Source organism: Hypanus sabinus, chromosome 11, assembly GCF_030144855.1.
Source record: "Hypanus sabinus isolate sHypSab1 chromosome 11, sHypSab1.hap1, whole genome shotgun sequence".
Classification (NCBI taxonomy): domain Eukaryota; kingdom Metazoa; phylum Chordata; class Chondrichthyes; order Myliobatiformes; family Dasyatidae; genus Hypanus; species Hypanus sabinus.
Window position 1 is genome coordinate 34059233 of NC_082716.1, and position 24398 is coordinate 34083630.

At 43.4% G+C, this 24398-nt stretch overlaps 1 protein-coding gene across 6 annotated transcripts in view; it reads left to right on the forward strand.

Annotated features, from left to right (window-relative positions):
* The window catches only part of LOC132401837 (BTB/POZ domain-containing protein 19-like), a 187861-nt gene extending 170271 nt beyond the window's left edge, over window positions 1-17590 (forward strand). For 5 of the 6 annotated variants that reach the window (XM_059984101.1, XM_059984097.1, XM_059984100.1 and 2 more), the window contains one exon: window positions 3472-4013. In XM_059984101.1, the coding sequence (XP_059840084.1) occupies window positions 3472-3606 (135 nt within the window). In that variant the 3' untranslated portion in view covers window positions 3607-4013. Of the gene's footprint in view, window positions 1-3471; window positions 4014-16521 lie in introns of those variants that run through there. The other variant, XM_059984099.1, reaches the window with a different exon arrangement.
* Window positions 17591-24398: the final 6808 nt, after the last annotated feature.

Consider the following 24398-nt stretch of genomic DNA (forward strand, 5'->3'; position numbering starts at 1 on the left):
TCAGAAGGATGTGTTGTCATTGGAGAGAGTCCAGAGGAGAGTCACGAGGATGATTCCAGGAATGAAGAGGTTAACATATGAGGAGCGTTTGGCAGCTTTGGCCTTGAACTCACTGGAAATTTAGAAGAATGCGGGGGGATTTCATTGAAAGCAATCAAATGTTGAAAAGGCTAGGTAGGGTGGATGTGGAGAGGATGTTTCCTACGGTGGGGATATCCAGTACTAGAGGGCACAGCCTCAGCATTGAGGGGTGACCCTTTAGAACAGAGGTGAGGAAGAATTTTTTTTAGCCAGAGACTAGTGAATCTGTGGAATGCTCTGCCACAGACTGTGGTGGAGGCCAAGTCTATGGGTATATTTAAGGCAGAAGCTGATAGTTTCCTGATTGGTCAGGGCATGAAAGGATATGGCAAGAAGGCAGGTGTATGGATTTGAGTGGGATGCGTGATCAGCCATGATGGGATGGTGGAGCAGTCTCGATGGGCTGAATGGCCTAATTCTGCTCCTATCTATGGTCTTATGGTCTACGATTTGGTTAGGTACACTTTACCACACACAAAGCCATGTTGACTATCCCTAATGACTCCATGTCTATCCAAATACTTGTACATCTCGTCCCTTAGAGCACCTTGCAATTACTTTCCCACTATTGATGTCAGCCAGTAATTTCCTGTCTTATTCTTAGAGCCTTTCTTAAACAATGGAACAACATTAGCTATCCTCCAATCCTCTGGCACCTCACCCATGGCTAAGGATGTTTTAAGCATCACTGCTGGACCCCTGCAGTTTCTGCACGAGTCCTCCCACAGGGTTTGACGGAACACCTTGTCAGGCCTTGGGGATTTATCCACTCTAATTAGCCTCAAGACAGCAAACACCTCCTCCTCTTTGTTTAGGGTCCATGAAGTTGATACTGCTTTGCCTCCGTTCTGCCTGATGGGAGAGGGGAGAAGAGAACAGAGAATGTCTGTGGTGGGTGGACTCTGTGATTGTACTGTCTGCTTTACTCAAGCAATGAGAAGAATTTCCTGTGATGTGCTGAGCTGTGTCTTCATCTCTCTGCAGTTCCTGTGGGTATGTGCTGAGTAGTTGCCATATCAGTATTCCAGATGGAATGCTTTTATGGTGCATTGTTAAAAATTGGTAATGGTCCTTTAAAGCCAATGTTGTCCATAAGATCCATATTGTGAACTGGAAGGTGTATAGTAGTTTATTTCTTCTATTTCCTAGAGTGAGAGGAAATTAACTATAATCATGAACTACTGAGATGTTTGCTGTTAAAATGAAGCAAATTATAAGCCAAATGTTGATTAACTCTGAAATTATTCTGTTTAGTTGACAAATAATAATGACTGCACCATCCACTAGTACAGTGGATGCACATTTAAGCAAGATTCTTCTTCTTTCTCTTCTTGAAAATGAGATTCTGCAGATGCCGAGAATCCAGAGAAACACACAAAATGATGGAGGAACTCAGCAAATCAGGCAGCATCTATGGAGGGAATAAATGAGAGATTCTGCAGTACTGATGAAGGCTGTTGGCCCAAAATGGCTACTGTCTAATCTTGTCCATAGATGCTGCCTTACCTGCTTAGTTCCTCTAGTATTTGGTGTGTTTCTATACTTCCCCTTCTTGACTTTTTTTTCTTCTTAGTTTGAGAAAGCCAAAATCTGTCTCTCCCAGTTCTCTATGTGTCCTTAGCTGAGATGTACAAGTGCACTGCGCTCCTAGATGATGGTTGCCAGTAAGTTTACGAATAACTTCATTTCCAGTTCTGATGGGTCAATGATGTGTAGTGCTAACTCTGTGCCTTTCTTCACAGATGTTGCATGATCTGCTGAGCATTTTCAGCGTTTTTGTTTTGATTTCAAATTTCCAAAATGTGCTGCGTTTTGCTTATGTTTCATTTCAATAAATCTGGTGTGAGTATTTTCTTAAACCTCTGTCTTAATCTCAATCTCAAACAGAATTGTTGTTCTACTTCTGGACATCTGCTTTATATAATTTTAAATTTATGTTACTGGGGCTGTGCACTATGGATGAAAACAAATGGAGCAAATTATAAATCTGAAGGAAGATACAGTATGTTTAATCTTTACTGAAGGAAAAGCAGCTGAAGAATGAGTTAGGAAATGCTTGGCTTGGCTTGGAAATCTTAGGAATTTAGTTACACTGTTTCTGCTTCCTTTCTCTGTTTGTATTTGTTTATTCCCACTTAATGTGGTTTCTTTGTATTTTCTCTTGAACCTATCAACAAAATTTGCTTTTATTCCTCCATCTGTATATTGTTGTTAAATGTGAATTACATTTGTCTTTTAATTTACTTAGTTTTGCTAAATATTCATTTATTCACGAGTTATAAAGTAATTCAAATATGGAGATTAAATTGCTTCGGAAAGGGTAGGATGAAAATGGAGTCTTCAAGTCCCACATCGTACCAAGTGAACCACTAGCCATTGGCATCAGACGCTGCTGAAGTTGTCACAGCCACCCAACTTGCCTAACAGCCACTTTATCTCTATCAATCAAAGCTTGTATCTAATAGTCATATAATTTAGCTCACCTTCCCATGTACCTCACAGCAGCACAAAAGTGCAGGTATACAAATTCGACAGTTAAATCAGTTGCACAGATTACTTAATATTCACTTGCACCTTCCCATTCTCTTACCCAGCAAGGTGTACACAACTATGTGCAACAGGGATTAACAGCAGAGGCGGAGACATGGCGGCATGTTAATATCCTACATTATTGAACCGCAGGAGATTAAGGGAAGGTGTGTGTTGGAGCATGAAGTTTCAAACTGGCAATGCTGCTGCACAGTGCTTGCTGTCATAATTTATTTGCCCCTTGTGCTGCCACAGAATATTTAATAGAAATTTGCTAATCATTTTACCAATATGTACACAACATACCATGTCAGCCAACACTGATGCCCTGTACCAAGAATGTGATTAATTCATGTTCTGACGAAGGATTGTAACTGAAGTGATAACTTATCCTTTTCATTTTACAATGCTGACTGACCAGCAAGTTTTTTGTTAATGTTTGGAATCCCTCATGTGCCAAGTATAAAGTTTCTAATGTATGATAGGAAAAAGGGTCAAATGTGTACGGCACATACCACCAGGATAACAGATGGCCTGCATCCAAGGGTTTAAAAGAAGGTGGCTGAAGAGATAGCAGAGCCATTGATTGGAAATTCTCAAAAGTACAGAGTTCGACAAGGTTTCCAGTGGATTGGGAATGCAGATTTGACAGCCTTGATCAAGCAGGGACGGAGGCAAAAGGCAGGAAAGTGCAGTGAGCTCATTACCTGATCTGATAGAGAGATGTAGCACAGAAACATGCCTTTTAACCCTCAGTATTGGAGTCCATGCCTATCATCAACTACCCGTTTACACTAATCCTGTAATATTTTTCAGAAGGCAATGAGTTAAAAGCATTCTAAATTCCTTTTGAATTTGTAGGTAGACAAGATTGCCGAAGTGTGGAAATTTCATGCACTAAAAAAATCAAGTGGGATCGCGGTCCATCTGCTTCGGAGACGGAAAGGAACCCGACCCCGAGATCATCACAAGTACCTCAACCTTTACCACAAATAAATGTCAAAGCCACAACATAGTACATGAACTTCGTATCGTTAACGTATGTGGAGACAATCCGTCAATGGGTGTGATTTATATTGAATCAAATAAAATCAGTTTTATGACCTTACACAGGTTTATATACCACCCTTTTTATGAACCGCAACACTTTTCCTGGACTATTTTGCAATTTGTACATTTTAAGAGTAAGCTAAGTTATTTAATGAAGACAGAGGAAAACTGAGCACATACAATATTATAGAAAATGTCTCAGTCCAATTCAATTGTCCAACTCCAACAAAACATATCTTAAGAATGTAGAGGGAGGGAGGTTTTTATTGTGTGTTTTAATTCACAGTATATGTTATATGTTATTAATGTGAATATTATATTCAGTTTATTAAGTAAATTATATTTTATCTCAGTCTGATTTGTTTACTTTTGCTATAGAGAGTTCCCATCTTTAATTTTTAAGCTTCCAACTGTTTTGCATGCACAATGAATTCACCATTAGCCATCCCAGAACAACATCTCTGGATATGCAAAGTAAATATCATTTGGCTAAGAGGCTGTGTGGAGAAAGATAATTTTGTATTTACATGAAGCCTTCACAATATCACTGTATCAAAGTGTTCTGCAGCTGGGGAAGTACTTTAGAACTGCTAAAACTGCACTAATGTACAAAATGTACACCCAGGTTTCAAAGCAACAAAGCGATAAATACCATTAATTTTATTTTTTTGTGATCTTGACTGAGAGATAAATATCAGAGAGAACGCCTGATTTGAATAGTGCCGTGGGACTTTTATAAACTTCCTCAGTACTATGCTTGAATGGCAGCCAAGATTTTACTTAATTCTCTTAAGGAATGAAGAATGAGTTATAAGAATAAAATGATGTTGAAAACAAAGATGGAAGGGTTTGGTATTAACACGGGTCCTTTTGATCTGACAGCTTTTTTTTGCTCGAAGTGATGATTGTCACTATTTATAGATATGATTGCACTTGAATTGCCACTGCTAAGGGATGAGATGGAACAGAATTTCTGAAGTGTCCACAAAAGCTTTTTCAATCAATATGTAAATGACCCTATTCGAGAGTGGGCAACACTTATCTATCTGTTGAGAAATGAGGCTGAGTAAGTGATTGAAATGTCAGTGGAGGAGCAATTTGAGAAAATCGACCATAATTCTACTAGTTTTTAAATAGTTATTGAAAGAGGTCCATAAGTTTAATTCTTAAATTGGGCGAGGCTTATTTTGGTAGCCATAGAGTTTTCTGAAGAGGCAAACAAGAGGATTGGTGAAGGCAGGACCATAGATGCTATCTACATTGACTTTAGCGGGACCTTTAACAAGGTCCCGTATGACAGGCTGGTCCAGACGTTTGGGTTGCATGTGATCCAGGGTGAGTTAAGATAATTGGATACAGAATTGGTTTGGTGGAAGGAATCAGTGGTAATAGAGCATCATTTTGCAGATTGGAATGCTATGACCAGTTCCGTGCCACTGAGATCAATGCTGGGTCCCCCCGCTATTTTTCAGATATGTTAATGATTTGGGTAGGAATGCAGGTGGCATGATTAGCTCCCCTTCTGGTGCCCCTTCCCTTTCTTCCATGTTCTTCTGTCTTCTATTGGATTCCTCCTTCTCTTCCACCAATCAACCTCCCAGCTCTGTACTTCACCCCCTCCCACTCTCCTGGTTTCACCTATCACCTGCCACCTTGTACTTCCTCCTCCCCTCCCCCCAGCTTTTTATTCTGACTTCGTCTTCCCCCTTCCTTTCCAGTCCTGATGAAGCATCTCAGCCCAAAATGTCAACTGCTTATTCCCATCCATAGATGCCGCCCGACCTGCTGAGCTCCTCCAGCACATTGTCTGCATTGCGTGATTAGTAAATTTGAAGTGCTACGTACCCTGTAACTGGGTCACTTACCAGCAAAGTTAGAGAAGTCCGTTGAAGTCTGATGGTACTATTTTTAAAAGTATTTATTGATAAAGGGGCACAAAAATAAGATTAATGCAAACATACAGATAATATACGTCGTCAATACTAAATCTAAAAGCACGGGTATCATAATAACCAATAAGAAATAGCTCTGTCATTGTCTAGGGGATAATGTATTGTCCGATGGAAATATAAAAGTCACTGTTAGTTCGTTCAAGCTGCAGCGTTTTGGGTTTAAGAGAGAGATGGTTTAAACTTGCCCAGGTCTTTTATGGTGCCAATCCTTTGAGTCGTGGGGAGTTGGTTTCCCCGTTGTTAGCTAAAAGCCATTTTCCGTGTTGCCAGCCACCAGTCCCAGGCAACGGAACTGAACGCACGTGGCCTCCTTCAAATGGCTTCCCACTATCACGGGAGTGCTAGCGTTTCTTCTGGTGCGTCTGAGGGGCTGTTCCCACTGACCCTCTTTTATCCTGACTCGCAGGGTTGTAGCTGTCAGTCAGGTTGGGGGTGATGCAATCCCTCCCTCAACCAGCCCACTTTGCCTGAGGGCTTCCACATAGTACAGTCTCGAATGGACAAATTCGCCTTCCGGAGACAATGGCCATGTCCCGTAGCTTTACATCGCCGGGGAACGAGACATTCCGCACGTCTCTCTCTCATTTCCTGGGTCCCCTGACCCAACCCAACAGTGATCTTGCGATTTTCACAAAGGAGGGGGCTGCAGGCATAACAGAAGATAACTCCAAAAATTTGAAAAAGGATGCTCTGGGATCTATATCAACCGGGAAAGTGAGCCGAGGAACAGTAGACGGAATTTAACTTGAAAAAGTATGAAGTGATCAATTTTGCAAAGTTAAACAGAGCAAGACTTGCACAATAAATGACAAAGCCTTGGGGGAGTGTTGTAAAAACACTAAAATCTTGGCATACAAATACCTTGTTTACTGAAAGTGGTGACACAGGGAGACAAAATGGTGAAGAAGGCATATGGCATGCTTGCCTTCAATGAATGGGACATTGAGTACAAGAATTGGGACTCATTATTACTGCTGTATAAGAATATTGTGCACAGTTTTGTTTAAAAGACATTTAGACAAGTCCATGGATAGGAAAGATTTAGATTGAAGGACTTGTACTGTATAACTCAGTAATTATTGAGAGTAAACAACTACCTCCAGCAGCTTTATACTTGATTGGATAAACCTGATGCTGTTAATGTATAACAGTCTTTGTGTAATGTTCTTCCTTTATCAGAGATACTCAGCCAAGCAGCAGCACTGCTTTGCATCATTGGTGGTGCCTCTAATTATGAACAGTCAAAGTTATGATTGGTTTAAGAAGATGATATGTTTTTATCCAAATGTATAATGACATGGATGCAAGAAATCTTAATATAAGGGTTCTAACTGGAGGTCATTGATCTAAGATACTAAACATATTTTACTCTCCCAGGGAAGATGTGTGAGCTACTGGATATTTTCAGTATTTTCCATTTTGTTATACAAATGCTCTTCTGCTTTTTGTATAAAAGAAAGACAGGGCAGCTAATGGTAAATCATGAGTAGATTTGAACCTTTTAAACTGTATGCTTGCAGATCTTCTATTTTAATCACAAAGGCTGTCCAAGTTCAGGAAGAGCATAGATGGGAACCAAATGTTGCCAAGATAACCCTGGAGAAGGACAATAACCTTAGATCATAGAATTAAGTTTGATAAGAAAAGGATCCTGATGGTTGTGTGCAGAATGTTTGATTTTGTCAACATTAAGCTCAGCAAGAATTAAACCGTGTGCTTTGTAAATATGATTTAGGCAAAAGATTCAGAGTAAAACTCTTATAGAAATTCTTCAAAGAAGAAAGACATACGTTTCATAGGGGATCGATATCAGTTTTGATTAAAGTCCTGGGACAGCAAAGTTCTTATGTGCATGATGTGCAATACCTTGCTTATATTTGATCTGTGAATCTTGGGCATTGGAACAAATTGTGATCACTGTAAAACTGCATAAGAAACAATAGTTGGCTTCTACATTCTCCCACCAGTAGAGTGATGGGGTAGACATCATCTGCCTGTGATAGTCAGAATTCTACCAGGAGTGGGCACCTAAGATAGAGTTTCTGTTAGCTGGGCTTCCCCAGAGAACAAGCTTACCATGAAGTGCAATGATAAGCTTTTCATTGCATTTCAGTACAAGTAACAATAATAAATCAATTACTAATTGCTATATTTGAGGTATTAAGTCATAACAACCCTCCTTTGTAGGAAAAGCCTGGTAAAGTGGTGGTCGTAGCCCAGTCCACCACAGGAAAAGCCCTCTCCTCCATGAGCACATCTACAAAGAGTGCTGCCACAAGCAAGCAGCATCCATCATCAAGGGCCCCCACCATTCAGGCCATGCTCTCTTCTCACCGTTGCCATCAAGAAGGAGGTACAGAAGCCTCAGGACCCACAATAACAGCTTCAATACCCTTCACCTATCAGGCTCTTGAACCAGCAGGATAACTTTACTTAACTCCACTCTGAACTGATACCACAACTTATAGACTAACTTTCAAGAACTCTAGAACCCTTGCTCTAAGTATTATCTATCTATTTATCTATCTATCTATTTATTTTTAAGTTGCATGCTTTCCTTCTTTTGTACAGTGATTGCTTGTCAGTCTTTGTGTGTATTTCTTTGTTCTACTGTGAATGCCTGGAAGAAAATGAATCTCAGATGGTGATTATATGCTTACTTTGATAATAAATCTACTTTGAATATTGAACCCTGCAGTGATCCTCAGCCATGACCCAGGTAGAAATGGTCACTCTAGCTAAAAATAGTAAGAGCCCCTCACTTATATAGTTATGCAGCTGAAGTTTACACCATTCACAGGCTCCATGTTTGAAGTAGAAAATGAGTAAAAATGCATTTGCTATAATGTTCCAGCAGATACTGCATAAAATCACTGCACTCTGAAATTGTAATTCCAGGCTAGATTAATCAACTTCTTTCAGCTAAAGACAGTATAAAGAGCCTAGACATGGCTGTTGGACTATGGATAATGCTGTTTGCACAAGATAATGTTTTGCTGAAGTAATAATTATTTCAAATCAAAGCTAAAAGGATAAACAGGAGAAAATCTGCAGATGCCAAAAATCCAAAGCAACGAACACAAAATGCTGGAGGAACTCAGCAGGTTAGGCAGCACCATTAGGATGGTCGAAGCTTTGGGTTGAAGGCCCATCTTCAGGACTGAGTTAAAAGATGTATTACTTATTTATGTACAGTATAACACACGTATTCTTTTTTTTTAAAGTTAAAAGGATATGGGTTATCCACACTTATAAAGCCAAGTCAAACATTTTCTATAAATACTAAATTTTATCAAACAGAGTAAATGCTGAAAACCTGTAGCAGTTGTTTCCAATTTAACTGCAGGGCAATTTGCAAATTGGTAAATTGGATTACAATACCATTTTTTCAATATCTCATCCTCTTTCCATCACACTTGATGAAATAATTACACAAAAGGTAACAGTTGAAAAGTCTCTTAGTGAAGTTCTAGAGAAGTCCAAATCGTCCAATTTCCTGATTCTGGTCACAAAATAAAACCTGCACATCCACATTGATAGATAAACTATTCAGTGGAAGAAAAGAGGGTGTAGATGTGAGGGTGATAGTGAGGTGGAGGTGATGCTCTGATAGACAAAAAATGTTGTTTTGTGGCGACCCATTTCCTAGCGTATCCGAACCGACTCACAATTAGATAGCCTACGGGGGTTTGCGAGCACAGAGCTTTGGAGCCTCTGCGCCATGGGGGGCCGGTTGACAGAGGCTTAAAAGTGAGGCTGAAGTTTTCGAATAAAGTTTTTTCCTTCGACTGCAGTTACCGACTCCGTGTCGTAATTTTAGCGCTGCGTGTAGCACACCGCTACAATTGGTGACCCCGACGGTCCAAACGATTTTTGGACCAGAAATGACCGACGCCGCCTCTGTTCATGCGGTTTCATTGAAACTGCCAGGTTTCTGGACACAGCGCCCGGACCTATGGTTCCAGCAAGCCGAAGCCCAATTCCACGTTCGCCAGATCACCTCAGAAGACACCCGCTACTACTACGTGGTGAGCTCCCTCGACCAGGACACAGCGGCCCAGGTCGCGGAGTTCGTACAGTCGCCCCCGGCAGACGGCAAGTACACGGAATTCAAAGCCCTGCTCCTCAGGACTTTCGGACTCTCACAGCGCGAGCGGGCTGCCCGTTTACTGCACCTGGATGGCTTGGGCGACAGACCTCCATCGGCTTTAATGAATGAGATGTTGTCTCTCGCCGACGAACACACACCCTGCCTCATGTTTGAGCAGGCATTCCTGGAGCAGCTGCCCGAGGACATACGCCTGCTGCTGTCCGATGCGGATTTCAGTGACCCCCGGAAGGTGGCAGCCCGGGCGGACTTGCTGTGGAACGCCAAGAAGGTGAGCGGGGCGTCCATCGCACGGATCTCCCAGCCACGCTCCCAGCAGCAAACCAGTCCAGGCCCGGCCGCAGAGCCCGCCAACCCCCGGCCCAATGAACACTGGTGCTTTTACCACCAGCGGTGGGGTGCAGAAGCCCGCCGTTGTCGCCCGCCCTGCAAGTTCCCGGGAAACGCCAGGGCCAGCCGCCGCTGATGGCTACGGCGGCTGGCCATCGGGATAGCCTCCTGTATGTGTGGGATAGAAGGTCGGGACGCCGGTTTTTGGTCGATACTGGGGCTGAGATCAGCGTTTTACCTCCAACGAGTTACGACACCCGCAGTAGGGCACCGGGTCCCCCCCGAGGGCCGTGAATGGCAGCACCGTAAGGACCTATGGCACCCGTCAGGTGCAGCTACAGTTCGGCTCCAGCCAGTTCACGTGGGACTTCACACTGGCCGCCGTAGCCCAACCGCTTCTGGGTGCGGATTTTTTGCGGGCTCACAGCCTGCTGGTCGACCTGCCCAGGAAGAGACTGGTACACGCCGAGACCTTTCAGACGTTCTCCCTGGGTGCAGCCCAGTTGCCAGCCCCTCACCTCGGCTCCATCACGCTGTCCGACAACGACTTCACCAGGGTCCTGGCGGAGTTCCCATCGGTTCTGGCACCACAGTTCACAGCGGCCATTCCCAGGCACGGCGTACAGCACCACATCCCGACCCAGGGACCACCCCTCCATGCCCGTGCTCGGCGGCTTCCCCCGGACAAGCTCCGACTGGCGAAGTTGGAGTTCCAGAGGATGGAGGAATTGGGGATCATCCGGCGGTCCGACAGCCCATGGGCCTCCCCCCTGCACATGGTGCCCAAAGCGACGGGGGGCTGGAGACCGTGCGGCGACTACCGCAGGCTGAACGAGGCTACCACACCGGACCGCTACCCTGTGCCGCACATTCAGGACTTTGCAGCAAACCTGCACAGCGCACGGATCTTCTCCAAGGTAGATCTCGTCCAGGGATACCCCATCAAATCCCGATGCATCCTGACGACGTCCCCAAAACGGCTCTCATCACCCCTTTCAGCCTTTTCGAGTTCCTCCGCATGCCGTTCGGCCTGAAGAATGCCGCACAGACGTTCCAGCGGTTAATGGATGCGGTGGGACGGGACCTGGACTTCGCGTTCATCTATTTGGATGACATCCTCATAGCCAGCGGCAGTCGTCAGGAGCATCTGTCCCACCTCCGTCAACTCTGCGCCCGACTGAGTGAGTACGGTCTTACAATCAACCCCGCCAAATGCCAGTTCGGACTCGATACCATTGACTTCCTGGGCCACAGGATTACTAAAGACGGGGCAACCCCTCTGCCCGCTAAGGTAGATGCGGTCCGCCACTTCCCCCGACCCACCACGATCAAAGGCCTTCAGGAATTCGTAGGTATGGTCAATTTCTACCGCCGCTTCCTCCCTTCAGCTGCCCGGATCATGCGCCCCCTGTTCGCCCTGATGTCGGGTCCGAGCAAGGACATTACCTGGGACGAGGAGTCCGCCGCTGCTTTCGTTCAAACGAAGGAAGCTTTGGCGGATGCCGCAATGCTAGTACATCCCAGAATGGACGCCCCTACCGTCCTCACAGTGGACGCATCCAACACGGCAGTCGGTGGGATGCTGGAGCAGCTCATTGCAGGTCGCTGGCAACCCCTGGCATTTTTCAGCAAACACCTGCGACCACCCGAGCTTAAGTACAGTGCTTTCGACCGGGAACTGTTGGCGCTCTACCTGGCAATCCGGCATTTCAGGTACTTCCTAGAAGGTCGGCCCTTCACCGCGTTCACGGACCACAAACCGCTTACCTTTGCATTTACGAAAGCATCCGACCCCTGGTCGTCCCGCCAGCAACGCCACCTGTCCTACATCTCTGAATACACGACGGATGTCCGACACGTCTCGGGTAAGGACAATGTCATGGCGGATGCGCTCTCTCGCCCTACCGTTCATGCCCTTTCCCAAGGGGTAGACTTTGAGGCACTGGCAGAGGCACAGCAGGCGGATGAGGAGATTCCGAGTTACAGAACCGCAGTCTCCGGTCTGCAGCTGCAGGACCTCCCCGTGGGCCCAGGTGAGAGGACCCTACTCTGTGACGTCGCCACCGGCCAGCCCCGTCCAGTCGTCCCGACAGCATGGCGGCGCCGCGTTTTCGACTCCATTCATAACTTGGCGCATCCCTCCATCCGGACAACTGTCCGGATGGTTTCCAGCAGGTTCGTTTGGCACGGACTCCGCAAACAGGTCAGTGAATGGGCCAGAACGTGCATGCACTGCCAGACGGCCAAGGTGCAACGGCACACCAAAGCCCCACCGCAGCAGTTCCATCCCGCCCACCGGCGTTTCGACCACATTCATGTGGATATCGTGGGCCCCCTGCCAGTGTCGCGCGGAGCGCGTTACCTCCTGACTATCGTGGACCGGTTCACAAGATGGCCAGAGGCGGTCCCGCTCACCGACACCACCTCCGAATCTTGCGCCCGAGCCCTGATCGCCACCTGGATATCTCACTTTGGTGTCCCGGCCCACATTACCTCCGACAGAGGCGCCCAGTTCACCTCCAGCCTGTGGTCAGCTATGGCCAGCCTTTTGGGGACTCAGCTGCACCACACAACTGCCTACCACCCACAGTCGAACGGGCTAGTGGAGCGTTTCCACCGTCACCTGAAGTCGGCCCTCATGGCCCGCCTGCGAGGAGCCAACTGGGCGGACGAGCTTCCCTGGGTCCTACTCGGCATCCGCACAGCGCCCAAGGATGACCTGCACGCCTCGTCGGCCGAGTTGGTATACGGCGCGCCCCTGGTCGTCCCCGGGGAGTTCCTACCAGCCCCAAGGGGGCAAGAGGAAGAACCCGCAGCAGTCCTGGGCAGACTACGCGAGAAGCTCGGTAACCTGGCCCCCATACCCACTTCATAGCACGGGCGGCACCCGACCTGCGTACCCAAAGACCTACAGAACTGTAAGTTTGTGTTTGTACGAAGGGGCGGGCATCGGCCACCGCTGCAGCGGCCATACGAGGGGCCGTTTATGGTGCTCCGGAACAACGGGTCCACGTTCGTGCTGGACGTTGGGGGGAAAGAGGAGGTTTTCACGGTGGACCGCCTCAAACCGGCCCATGTGGACCTGGCGCAACCTGCCGAGTTTCTGGCGCAGAGGCGCAGAGGCCGACCTCCCAAGCAGGTTCTGGCCCAGACTGTGGACATTGGGGGGTGTATCGCCGGTTCTGGGGGGGGGTTATGTGGCGACCCATTTCCTAGCGTATCCGAACCGACTCACAATTAGATAGCCTACGGGGGTTTGCGAGCACAGAGCTTTGGAGCCTCTGCGCCATGGGGGGCCGGTTGACAGAGGCTTAAAAGTGAGGCTGAAGTTTTCGAATAAAGTTTTTTCCTTCGACTGCAGTTACTGACTCCGTGTCGTAATTTTAGCGCTGCGTGTAGCACACCACTACAGTTTCAAACAATAGGAAGAAAATCTGTTCATTTAAACTGTTAAATCTCTTTGCCACTAGCTGGCAATCTTGTGTAACGTGAGAACCGTACTTTAATTCAGATACCCGCTGGTGAAAGCTGACAAAACCAAATCCCTGTGCTTCTTCTCCTGGGACAAGTGATACAATGCACGAGGTTACTCTCCTGCTTCCATTTGGAAGTGCAGTTGTTAGCAGACATAACTGTGCTGTCAACAATTGCATTTCATACATGAAGGAGTCTTTGTATTGTTTGTGAATGTTTCATTTGACAATCACTCTGAACTTAGCATTCATTGATCCGGTACATGTGTAGGACGGCCATCCACAATCCAAAATTTCAACTGTGCAGTCCTGAGAGAGGATGCAATCTCTGTGGATTCTTTGCCAATATTGGGTAAAGTCTGTGCACCCTTATAGCCATAAGTGGACAAATATCATATTGTAACCATCTATTTCCAAGCAAATATCTTTCTTGTATCTTTTCCCAACCAGTCTTCCCATCAAACAACCTTATCAAATTTCCTGTTCCAACAGATCTTTGCCCAGTTCTCAAAGTCTCTTTTATTCTTCTTTGCTCATTCTAGCACTTCGCTGAATGTGCTATACCTTCTTCATTTCAATTGTTTAAATCTGAAATCTCCAACAGTGGTATTACCAGTATTTTGTCTGAATTTATTCTTACTCCTTAACTCTTATATTTTATAAAACCCAGTACTCAATTAGTTTTGTACTGCTTTCTCCATTTGAGTAGCTGGGTTCAAGGTATGAGGGGTGATTGATAAGTTTGTGGTCTAAGGTAGAAGGAGATGAGTTACACAGCTCTCGTTACGTGCACATGCAGGTCAACTTGTTGAGTGATTATGCAGAAAGTTTGAAGTTAACAACTCATCGCCTTCTACTTTAGGCCACAAACTTATCAATTACCGATCTGTGGACACTTTACGGAGGTCCAAGATCTCTTATGCTCCACAATCGCTGGACTAAGTGTGTAAATGTAGGATGGGACTATATTGAAAAATAAATGTGCTAGGTTTTCTAAAATTGACTCCTTCTATTTTAGGCCAAAAACTTATCAATCACCCCTGGTATATGAACCTAAAGCTATTGTCATATGCCAGTGATGTGTTCTCTTTTGGAGAAAGTTTCTAGATCTCTGCCAAATCTTTTCTGTAGTTATGGATATACAGTTCCCATTTAAGTGTTTTCCTATACCTCATGCTCCTGTTATACAATCGATGTGACTATTGAGCATCGGAGATCAGGGACTCCCTGGAGGGGAGAATCAATCTGCCCTCCTCCACTTTAATGATCGCTGGCTGCAATGCACGTGGAAATTCAATGAATGGTGTTTTCTCTGCAAAATGCAGGAGAAAACATTTCCCTTAAATTGTTAGAGGCTTTTCAGTGAACAATTCAGTGCAGAAGTTTCCACTGCATTTTAATGAATTGTTTACTTCAAAAACAAATCTATCACACTGCAGTAGGTACATCGCAAGCATTTGATTGTCAACTGGCTTCATTGGTCTGTCAAGTTTAAAAATATTCCCAAATGAAGTTTCTATGGGGAGTTCAAACAGCTGGCAGGCCTCTCAGCTGGGAACTCTTTGACCTCTGACCCTCATCAGCTGTCAGACAATTGCTGCACAGAGAATCGTAGTCAATCCCTTCTAAAAGGAACATTCTCACCACCTTAACAGTTCCAGTGTGAATGAGCCAGAATGGAGTTGGTTTGTTAGCTTTAGAAAGAAAAAGTACCAAAAAAATATGATACTAGAAAACTTACCCTGCACGTAACTGTGAAGAACTCTATTTGACCATGTTTAGAATTTGCCTAATCCCATAGTGGTTGATGCAAGTATTGTTGGTGGGAATGCAACAAGTAATTTTTGCACTCAAAGTCTGATATTTACTACAGGATGATTTATTATTGTGGTTAGCTTTATTTTAGGAGATTTTTTCTGGAAATTTCTTTCTAACATTGAAGTAGAAATTAACAATAGTTGGGCATAAACTAGACTTAAACCAGAGCAATTTGTTACTAAGCACTTGCACAGACATTGGGCTCATTTCTAATTTCCTTTGATCTATTTTAAGGATTCTTAGATGTTTAAAATAGATGTCAATTTTTAGATGTCTAACTTAGGAGAACAATGCCTATTCTAGGACCCCTGCAAATTTCTCACAGACCAGTGAAATAATTTTGTAAGAATTCTACTCAGAGCTTGACACCAAAGTTAAGTGCTTAAACAATCATTTTAGTTTTCAAGCATCACAGTAACCCACAAGACAATTTCCAGATTCACTTAAAATCTTTTTGATCATCCTCCCCCCAATCTTTTTAACCCATTTGAGATCCAGGGAGAGATAGATAATTGGATTCATAATTGGCTCATTGGAAGCTAGCAGATAGTTATAGCTCAAGACTATTCCTTGGTCTGGAGGCTTGAGCTAATGTGCCACACAGGCTGGTGCTGGGACCTTTGTTGTTTATATTTATATAAATAATTTGGATTAGCAAGGCAATGATAGTAAGTTTGTGGATGACAGTAAAATAGATGGTATCATAGACAGTGAAGAAGGTTATCAAAAATTACAGAGGATGTTGATCAGTTAAGTAAATGGGCCAAAGATTGGTAAATGGCTTTTAATTCAGATTAATGTAAAGTGTAGTAAATACATTTGGATAAGTACATGAATAGGAGGGAATTAGAGGTATATTGCCCAAGCGTGGGCAAATAAGACTGGCTTGGTTGGCACCATATGGCCTGTTTCCATGCTGTGTACTCTAGAACTCTAACCCACTTTCCTCACCAGCCTCATGCCCCACAGATCAAAGGAAGTTAGAAATGAGCCCAGTTCTTCTACAGGTGCTTATTTGCCCAAGACCGATGCCTGTATTCCTATGTGATTCACAGTAACCACCAGAAAGTTGTTTTCTAAAATGAAGTTTTGTTCTAATCAGACTTTGACCCACAGATTCAGACCAAGAATTCATTCATTATCTCAGGTTTTCATTGCATAATTTTCCTTCCTGCAACAGGTACCATTAACTACTGAGTACAGGAATCTGTTTCCAATCAGTAGTGCACTGAACCTGCATAAGTGAAATTGTCAGTGTTACAATCCATACTTCGAAGGAAAATAACTTATGGAGTGAAACCAAGGTAAATTTGTCCATACTGTTATTAGTTCTACTTCATGTGATTAGCAAATAAAAGAAATAAATCACGCAATCTATTCTTTAGCTGACATGTAAAAGATATAGCTTTTAACATGATACTTGTGTATCCTTCATAAGAGAGTTATGATTTCACAAGAATTTCTGTCTAAGGTCATTCATCATTAATTTCTGAGATCATCTTTGGACCAGTCAAACTGTATTGTGATCAGAGCACAACTAGCAGCCGCTATTTAAATATTCCTTTAGTTATTATGAGCAAATATGAAATAATATCCAGAAGTTTTTGATTCAGTTCTTCCACTGTACCAATTAAATTTAAAATGCATTATTGGATTCATGAAATATGTTTGAATGATGATACTAAAACCATCTGTTGATTCTTCTCTCTATGAATATTACTCATGGGATTAAAAACACAGAAACTATTGGAAAGGTTCATTATCTTGTTATCTAGAACTGTGAGTGCCTTAGTGCTTTGATCACCTTGTTAATGCTACAGGTCATTGGCAAGACTAAAGTGTTTCCTTTCAACGTAAAAGGTCAAATTATAGGAATCAAATATCTTGGTGTACCAACATCGTAGAATGAAAAGATCAGGACTTTTATCTTATTTTCTATTCTCTAGCATTGGGAACACAATCTCCTTCGCTCATTGCTGAAAACTATTCTGACCAAGAGTTACAAAGAAAATATTGACCTATTTTGATTTCTATTTTAGAACATATTGTATGCTCTAAATGTGTCAAGAGGAAACCAAGAAAGGTTTCGACTGTTTAAAGTTGGGTCTTTAAATTTCCAGTGATTTATTTGCATGTCATGTGGGCTGTAAAAATAAATCTTTATCTTCGGTAAATCTTGAATCAAATGTGATTCTACTTTAAAATGTTAATAAAGTCTGCTTTGAGCGAATATAAATGAACTTCTCTGATATGGACCATGTTTTACCATTCTGTTATTTAATCCTGAATAGAAAGTAGTTAGAACAAACATAAGAACATAATAAATAGATGCAGGGGTCAGCCATCTGCCTGTACTGCCATTCAATAACATCAGAGCTGATTTGGCTGTAGACTCAGCTTCAGCTATCTACTTTTTCTCCATGATCCTCAATTCCATTGCTATGCAAAAATCTATCTAGTTTTGTGTTAAGTACATTTAATGTGGTAGCCTCTTCTGCTGCCCTGGTCAGAAAATGCACAGACTCAGTACTCTCTGGGAAAAGCAGTTTCACCTCATTTCTGTCCTAAATCTATTTCTCCAAATCTTGAGGCCATGCCTCGTTTTTGTTGCACTTATCAGTGGGAACAACTTTCCTGCCTCTACCTTATGTATCTCTTTCATAATTTTGTATGTTTCTATAAAAGAGAGGGTTAATGGCAAGGTGGAAAAACAGAGGGATCTTAGGGTCCAGGGTTATAGATCCTTCAAAGTTGCTATGCAGGCTGATAGGGTGGTTAGAAGACATATGGTTTGTTGGTCCTCATTATTCAGAATTCAAGAGCTGTGAGTTAATGTTGCAGTTCTATAAAACTCTGGTTAGACCACATGAAAGAGTATTGCATCTCTTCTGGTCACCTCATACAGGAAGAAAATGAAGCTTTAGGGAGGTTCAAAAGAGATTTGCCCACTTGCTGCCTAGATGAAAGAGCATGTCTTTGATGTTAGGTTGAGTGAGCTCAGGCTTTTCTCTTTGGAGTGAAGGAGAATGAGAGGTGACTCGATAGAGGTATATATGATGATAAGAGCCATAAAGTGGACAGTCAGCAACTTTATTCCCAGAGCAGAAATAGTTAGTTTAAGGGTGCATAATTTGAATGTGATTGGAGGAAAGTATAGAGGGGATGTCAGAGGTAGGTTTCTCCACAGAGAGTGTTGGATGTGTGGAAAGCACTGACAGGTGGAGGGAGAGGCAGATATGTTAGTGTCATCGATGAGACACTAATGAAATAAAAATGGAAATCTATGTGGGAGGAAATGGTTTGAGTAGTTAAAAGGTTGGCACATTGTGGGTTGAAGGGCCTGTACTGAGTTGCACTGTTCAATAATTCTATACGTCAGTGATAATGAATGTGATTCTGATTCTGAGTTTCATTACATCTATAAATGATTAAGAAATTATCTTTTTTCAGCTATAAGACTTATTGGTATTGGACTCTTAAAAATACATTTTCAAGTGACAAGGCACTAAAACAGTGTGAACTACAAGCTTCACATTACCTCCATTTACTCCAAGTTAGTCAACAAAGACAGGCGTATTGCACCATACTAAGAGCAGGATGGGATGTGTAGAGAGAGTACTAGAGCATGGAAAAGAGGGGTGGGGTAAAGAAAGAGAAACGAGCTGAGACAGAAAGTGCGGGCGCGAGGATGGAGTAGAAGTGCTCGAGAGGTACCTGTTGCTCAGATAAGGAAGTCATATACTGATCCCATTCCAGAAGAAATTTACTATTCTCTTTTTCATCTGGAACTGGCTGCACAAAATAATTCAATTGGGAATTCCATTATAAAAGACAATAAACATTTTTTTTGTCAGCACTATCAGCCTCGTAAAAGGCACATGAATATCTATTTAGTTGTAAACCCACAGAAGTGGAAAGTAGCTGAAGCAGATCTATCATTTACAAAAGGTTCAAAAAACTAGGTAATGTTAGAGATCTAGAAGATTATAAGACCGGCAGAAATGAGCTTAAGAATGAAATTAGGAGAGCCAAAAGGGGTCATGAGAAGGCCTAGGTGGACAGGATTAAGAAAAACCCCAAGGCATTCTACAGCTATGTAAACAGCAAGAGGATAAGACGTGAGGGAATAGGACCAATCAAGTGTAACAGTGGAAAAGTGTGTATGGAACCGGAGGAGATAGCAGAGATACTTAATGTATACTTTGCTTCAGTATTCACTACAGAAAAGGATCTTAGCAATTGCAGGGATGACTTACAGTGGACTGAAAAGCTTGAGCATGTAGATATTAAGAAAGAGGATGTGCTGGAGCTTTTGGAAAGCATCAAGTTGGATAAGTCACTGGGACCAGATGAGATATACCCCAGGCTACTGTGGGAGGCAAGGGAGGAGGTTGCTGAGCCTCTGTCGATGAACTTTGTATCATTAATGGGGACGGGAGACGTTCCGGAGGATTGGAGGGTTGCGGGTGTTGTTCCATTATTCAAGAGAGAGGGCAGAGATAGCCCAGAAAATTATAAACCAGTGAGTCTTACCTCAGTGGTTGGTAAGTTGATGGAGAAGATCCTGAGAGGAAGGATTTATGATCATTTGGAAAGGTATGATTAGGAATAGTCAGCATGGCTTTGTCAAAGGCAGGTCGTGCCTTATGAGCCTGATTGAATTTTTTGAGGATGCGATTAAACTCATTGATGAAGGTAGAGCAGTAGATGTAGTGTGTTATGAATGTACCACAGCTCTGATGGGCCGAAGGGGCGGGAGCAGCACCCTCCTTCCAGAGAATCACAAGATCGCTATTAATTCGGGTCTCGGACCCAGGAAGTTAGAGACAAGGCAACGGTTTTGGCCATTGTTCTTAGAGGCACCTGTGTGACGTGCATGTCCCTGCTACGTGACAGCTACCATGGATATGGACACCCTCGGGCAATGTGGGGGTGGGGATTGCATCACCCTACTTTGATGGACATCTACAACTCTGCAAGTCAAGATAAAAGGGAACTGCAGGAGGCAGTACCCCAGCGATGCACCAGAAGGACACCGTCGCTCAGTGCTCCCGTAATAGCTGGAAGCCACTCAACGCCATGTGTGCTCCTAACTCCTTTGCCTGGGGAGCGGGTGGCTGATAATCCCGAAAAGGACTTCGAACTAACAACGGGGAAACAACGCTCCCCTGATTTAAAGACCCGGGCAAGTTTTTTCCGTTTTTCACCGATCCCTCTAAAACACGTGAAACCCAGCGATTCCCCGAAAGGCTAAAGTCTGCAGACTTCTGAGTGACTTTTATATTTCCAACGGACAATTTATTAACCCCTAGACAACAGTAGAGCTCACTTCTTAATGATGATTATTACTATACCCGCGCTTTAGATTGAGTATTGGTGACATGCATTATCTGAATGTTCGTATTAACCTTACTTTTGTGCCCTTTTATAAATAAAAACGTTTGAAAATAGTGACATCAGACTTCAACGGACCTCTCTATCTTTGCTGGTAAGTTATCCAGTTGCGGGATACGTAACAAGTGTATATGGATTTCAGCAAGGCATTTGATAAGGTCCCCCATGCAAGGCTTATTGAGAAAGTAAGGAGGCATGGGATCCAAGGGAACATTTCTTTGAGATCCAGAATTGGCTTGCACACAGAAGACAAAGGGTGGTTTTAGACAGGTCATATTCTGTATGGAGGTCAGTGACCAGTGTTGTGCCTCAGGGATCTGTTCTGGGACCCCTTCTCTTCGTGATTTTTATCAATGACCTGGATGAGGAAGTGAAGGAATGGGTTAGTAAGTTTACTGATGACCCAAAGGTTGGAAGTGTTGTGGATAGTCTGGAGGGCTGTCAGAGGTTACAGCGGGACATTGATAGGATGCAAAACTGGGCTGAGAAGTGACAGATGGAGTTCAACCCAGATAAGTGTGAGGAGGTTCATTTTGGTAGGTCAAATATGATGGCAGAATATAGTATTAATGGTAAGACTCTTGGCAGTGTGGAGGATCAGGGGGATCTTGGGGTCCGAGTCCATAGGACACTCAAAGCTGCTACGCAGGTTGACTCTGTGGTTAAGATGGCATACAGTGCATTGGCCTTCATCAACTGTGGGATTGAGTTTAGGAGCTGAGAGGTAATATTGCATTTACATAGGACCCTGGTCAGACCCCACTTGGAGTACTGTGCTCAGTTCTGGTCGCCTCACTATAGGAAGGATGTGGAAACCATAGAGAGATTACAGAGGAGATTTACAAGAAAGTGCCTGGATTGGGGAGCATGCCTTATGAGAATAAGTGGAGTGATTTCGGCCTTTTCTCCTTGGAGTGGCGGAGGATGAGAGGTGACCTGATAGAGATGTATAAGTTGATGAGAAGCACTGATCATGTGAATAGTCAGAGGTTTTGTCTCAGGGCTGAAATGGCAGGCATGAGAGGGCACAGTTCTAAGGTGCTTGAAAGCAGGTGCAGAGGAGATTTTAGGGGTAAATTTTTAACGCAGAGAGTGGTGAGTATGTGGAATGGGCTGCCGGCAACGGTGGTGGAGGTGGATACAATTGGGTCTTTTAAGGGACTCCTGGACAGGTACATGGAGCTGAGAAAAATAGAGGGCTATGAGTAAGCCTAGATAATTTCTAAAGTATGTACATGTTCGCCACAGCATTGTGGGCCGAAGAGCCTGATTGTGCTGTAGTTTTTCTGTGTTTCTATTTTGCAGATCTACGACCATTGTTCATTAGGGAAATATATTCATTAATACCATATCAGCCTTCAGGCTATTGAAATATCATTGTTCAATGTTACAAACCGTCTTGTATCAACCACAGTTAAATCTACAACCCCATTCAAGCATCCTCTGCTTTTCTATTCTTCCTGGAATCGGTTTCATCATACAAATTAATCTGCCCTTTCAATTTGTATTTTTCTAGCTCATTTAATTGGGATTTCACTATGAAATATTCATAAGAATTTTGCATAATTTATTGCAAATTTAAAGGAACAATGCCTGATTATTTATTGTTTTTTCTTTGACTTCTCATTCTGGATTCTGTGCCCATTGTGTACTGGAATTTGTCTGCTTCTAGAGCTCTGAAAATGATTCTGAATTAGCACGAGAGGGACGGTGGCAAATACTTTTAGCTGCCCACACTAATTTGTCTCCACCTTATGCTTGCTACTTGATGGCATGCAAACCATTTTAAAACCAGTGGATTCACAACACTCCCAATCTCAGAGCAGATTGGCATCAAGTAAGGGTGCGCCATTGTCCCAGCATTTTTGTCAATCTTTGTCACCATAATGTTGCACCTTGTCTACAACAAGCTTCCAGTGTTGTGGAGATAACCTGCAGGACAGGTGGGAAATGGTTCAGCCTACAGTCCCGACACCTCAGGCCCAAAGTCACTGACTAACTTTCTGTGGCCAAGCTCCAGATCAGTATCAACTTATGCACAGGAAGCTTATGATAGATAGAATGCCACTTGTACTCAATATCCTCAAAATAAAAGCCAACTACCAATCTCTCACTTATACTCTAGGTGCTTTCCATTGTCTTGGATGGAAAAGTATCAACTTTTGTGTGCCTGTCTCCAGGCTCTCAGTCTATTCTGGATTCCATTATGCCATAGAGTTACCGTGATGACAGGGGAAATGTTTGAAGGACATTCTCAAAGACCCTCACTGACTTCAGACAATCCCTGGCGCATCACCACTCAAAATGTAGAAGGGGTATTTGGTATGGCGTTGAGAGTCTTCAATATATTCTTCGTAGAAGTCCAACATAAAGGACAACATGCAAACAACCCAATTACCCATCACGTCAAGCATATTTATCCCATCTGTGACAGAGTCTGTGAGTCCCTCATTGCACTCAGCGCCCACAGTAACTGAAGAAAATGAGTCACTCTTGTCCAGTTTTCCCTTGGCATAGGGAGCTATCTAGTGTTAGGACATCTCTTTTCTCTGTATGAGGAAGTACCTGATTTCCAGTCAGCTGCTTGCCTTCATAAAGCAGCTCTCCGCAGCCAATTATTGCCCAACGTTTAACCATCCTGCAAAAACTTTCTGGAGACTTAACAAGCTGCATGCCTGCACCACCCCAACTGCTATGCTCCACATTAGGGAAAACTACCTGAGATGTGGCTATTACTTTAATGTTGTGCATTTTCGGTGACTCCAATAACAGGTTATCCAATTCTGTCGTCATCTCCCTCCTTTCCGGTCCTGAAGAAGGGTCTGGACCTGAAACGTTGACTGTTTTTTTATTTCCATAGGTGCTGCCTGGGCTGCTGAGTTCCTCAGCCATTTGTGTGGGTCTGCTTTGGATTTCCAGCAACTTCAGAATTTCTCATGACTATAATTTAGAAGATGACTAGATTCAAAGCCAAAACATTTCTCCTAATTATTTGGCAGTGAGTTGAATTATTAGTTTTGCAAAATGAGTGCTTTTGCACATCGATGTCCCACATCCTCGAGTGGCAGTTTTATTACTGATCTCTCAGTTAGATGACTACCTTATGGTTCACCTCAAATGCTTCTCCGTGTTTTAATATAAACCAAATGAATACAATCTGACAATTACAGCTTATTCTCACCCGTACATAACTGTAAGTCTGCATACAAATCACCTGAAAACTTGAAATTATCATGAAGGTATCTATTAGGCAGTGTTTCAGTGAATGAAGGTAGCTTCACTGTTGAATTTCTGCAGGGTGTTTCCCCTCTGCATTATAATCGAATTTCAGAACTTGTGGAATGTGGTGGTTACGATATTTGAATAAAGATTTAGTAAAATAACAATTCAGTGATTCCAGCAAAGTGTGAAAATGTGCCTCTTCAAAGTTGCACAATGTGAATGTGCACAATTAAAGTCTGCATTGTATATGGGAATTAATACTTGTTTGATAAAGTTCCTTTGTATAAAGAATTCAACCAGATATGACCCAGTGCCCTATTATCTGACACCAAGATCTACAGATTCATCTGCACAAAGACAATATCGAGCATCGTATGGGACAAAAAACACTCAAATAAGATGTCATTCGATGTTGTGCATATTTTGAGTGGGTTAAGGACA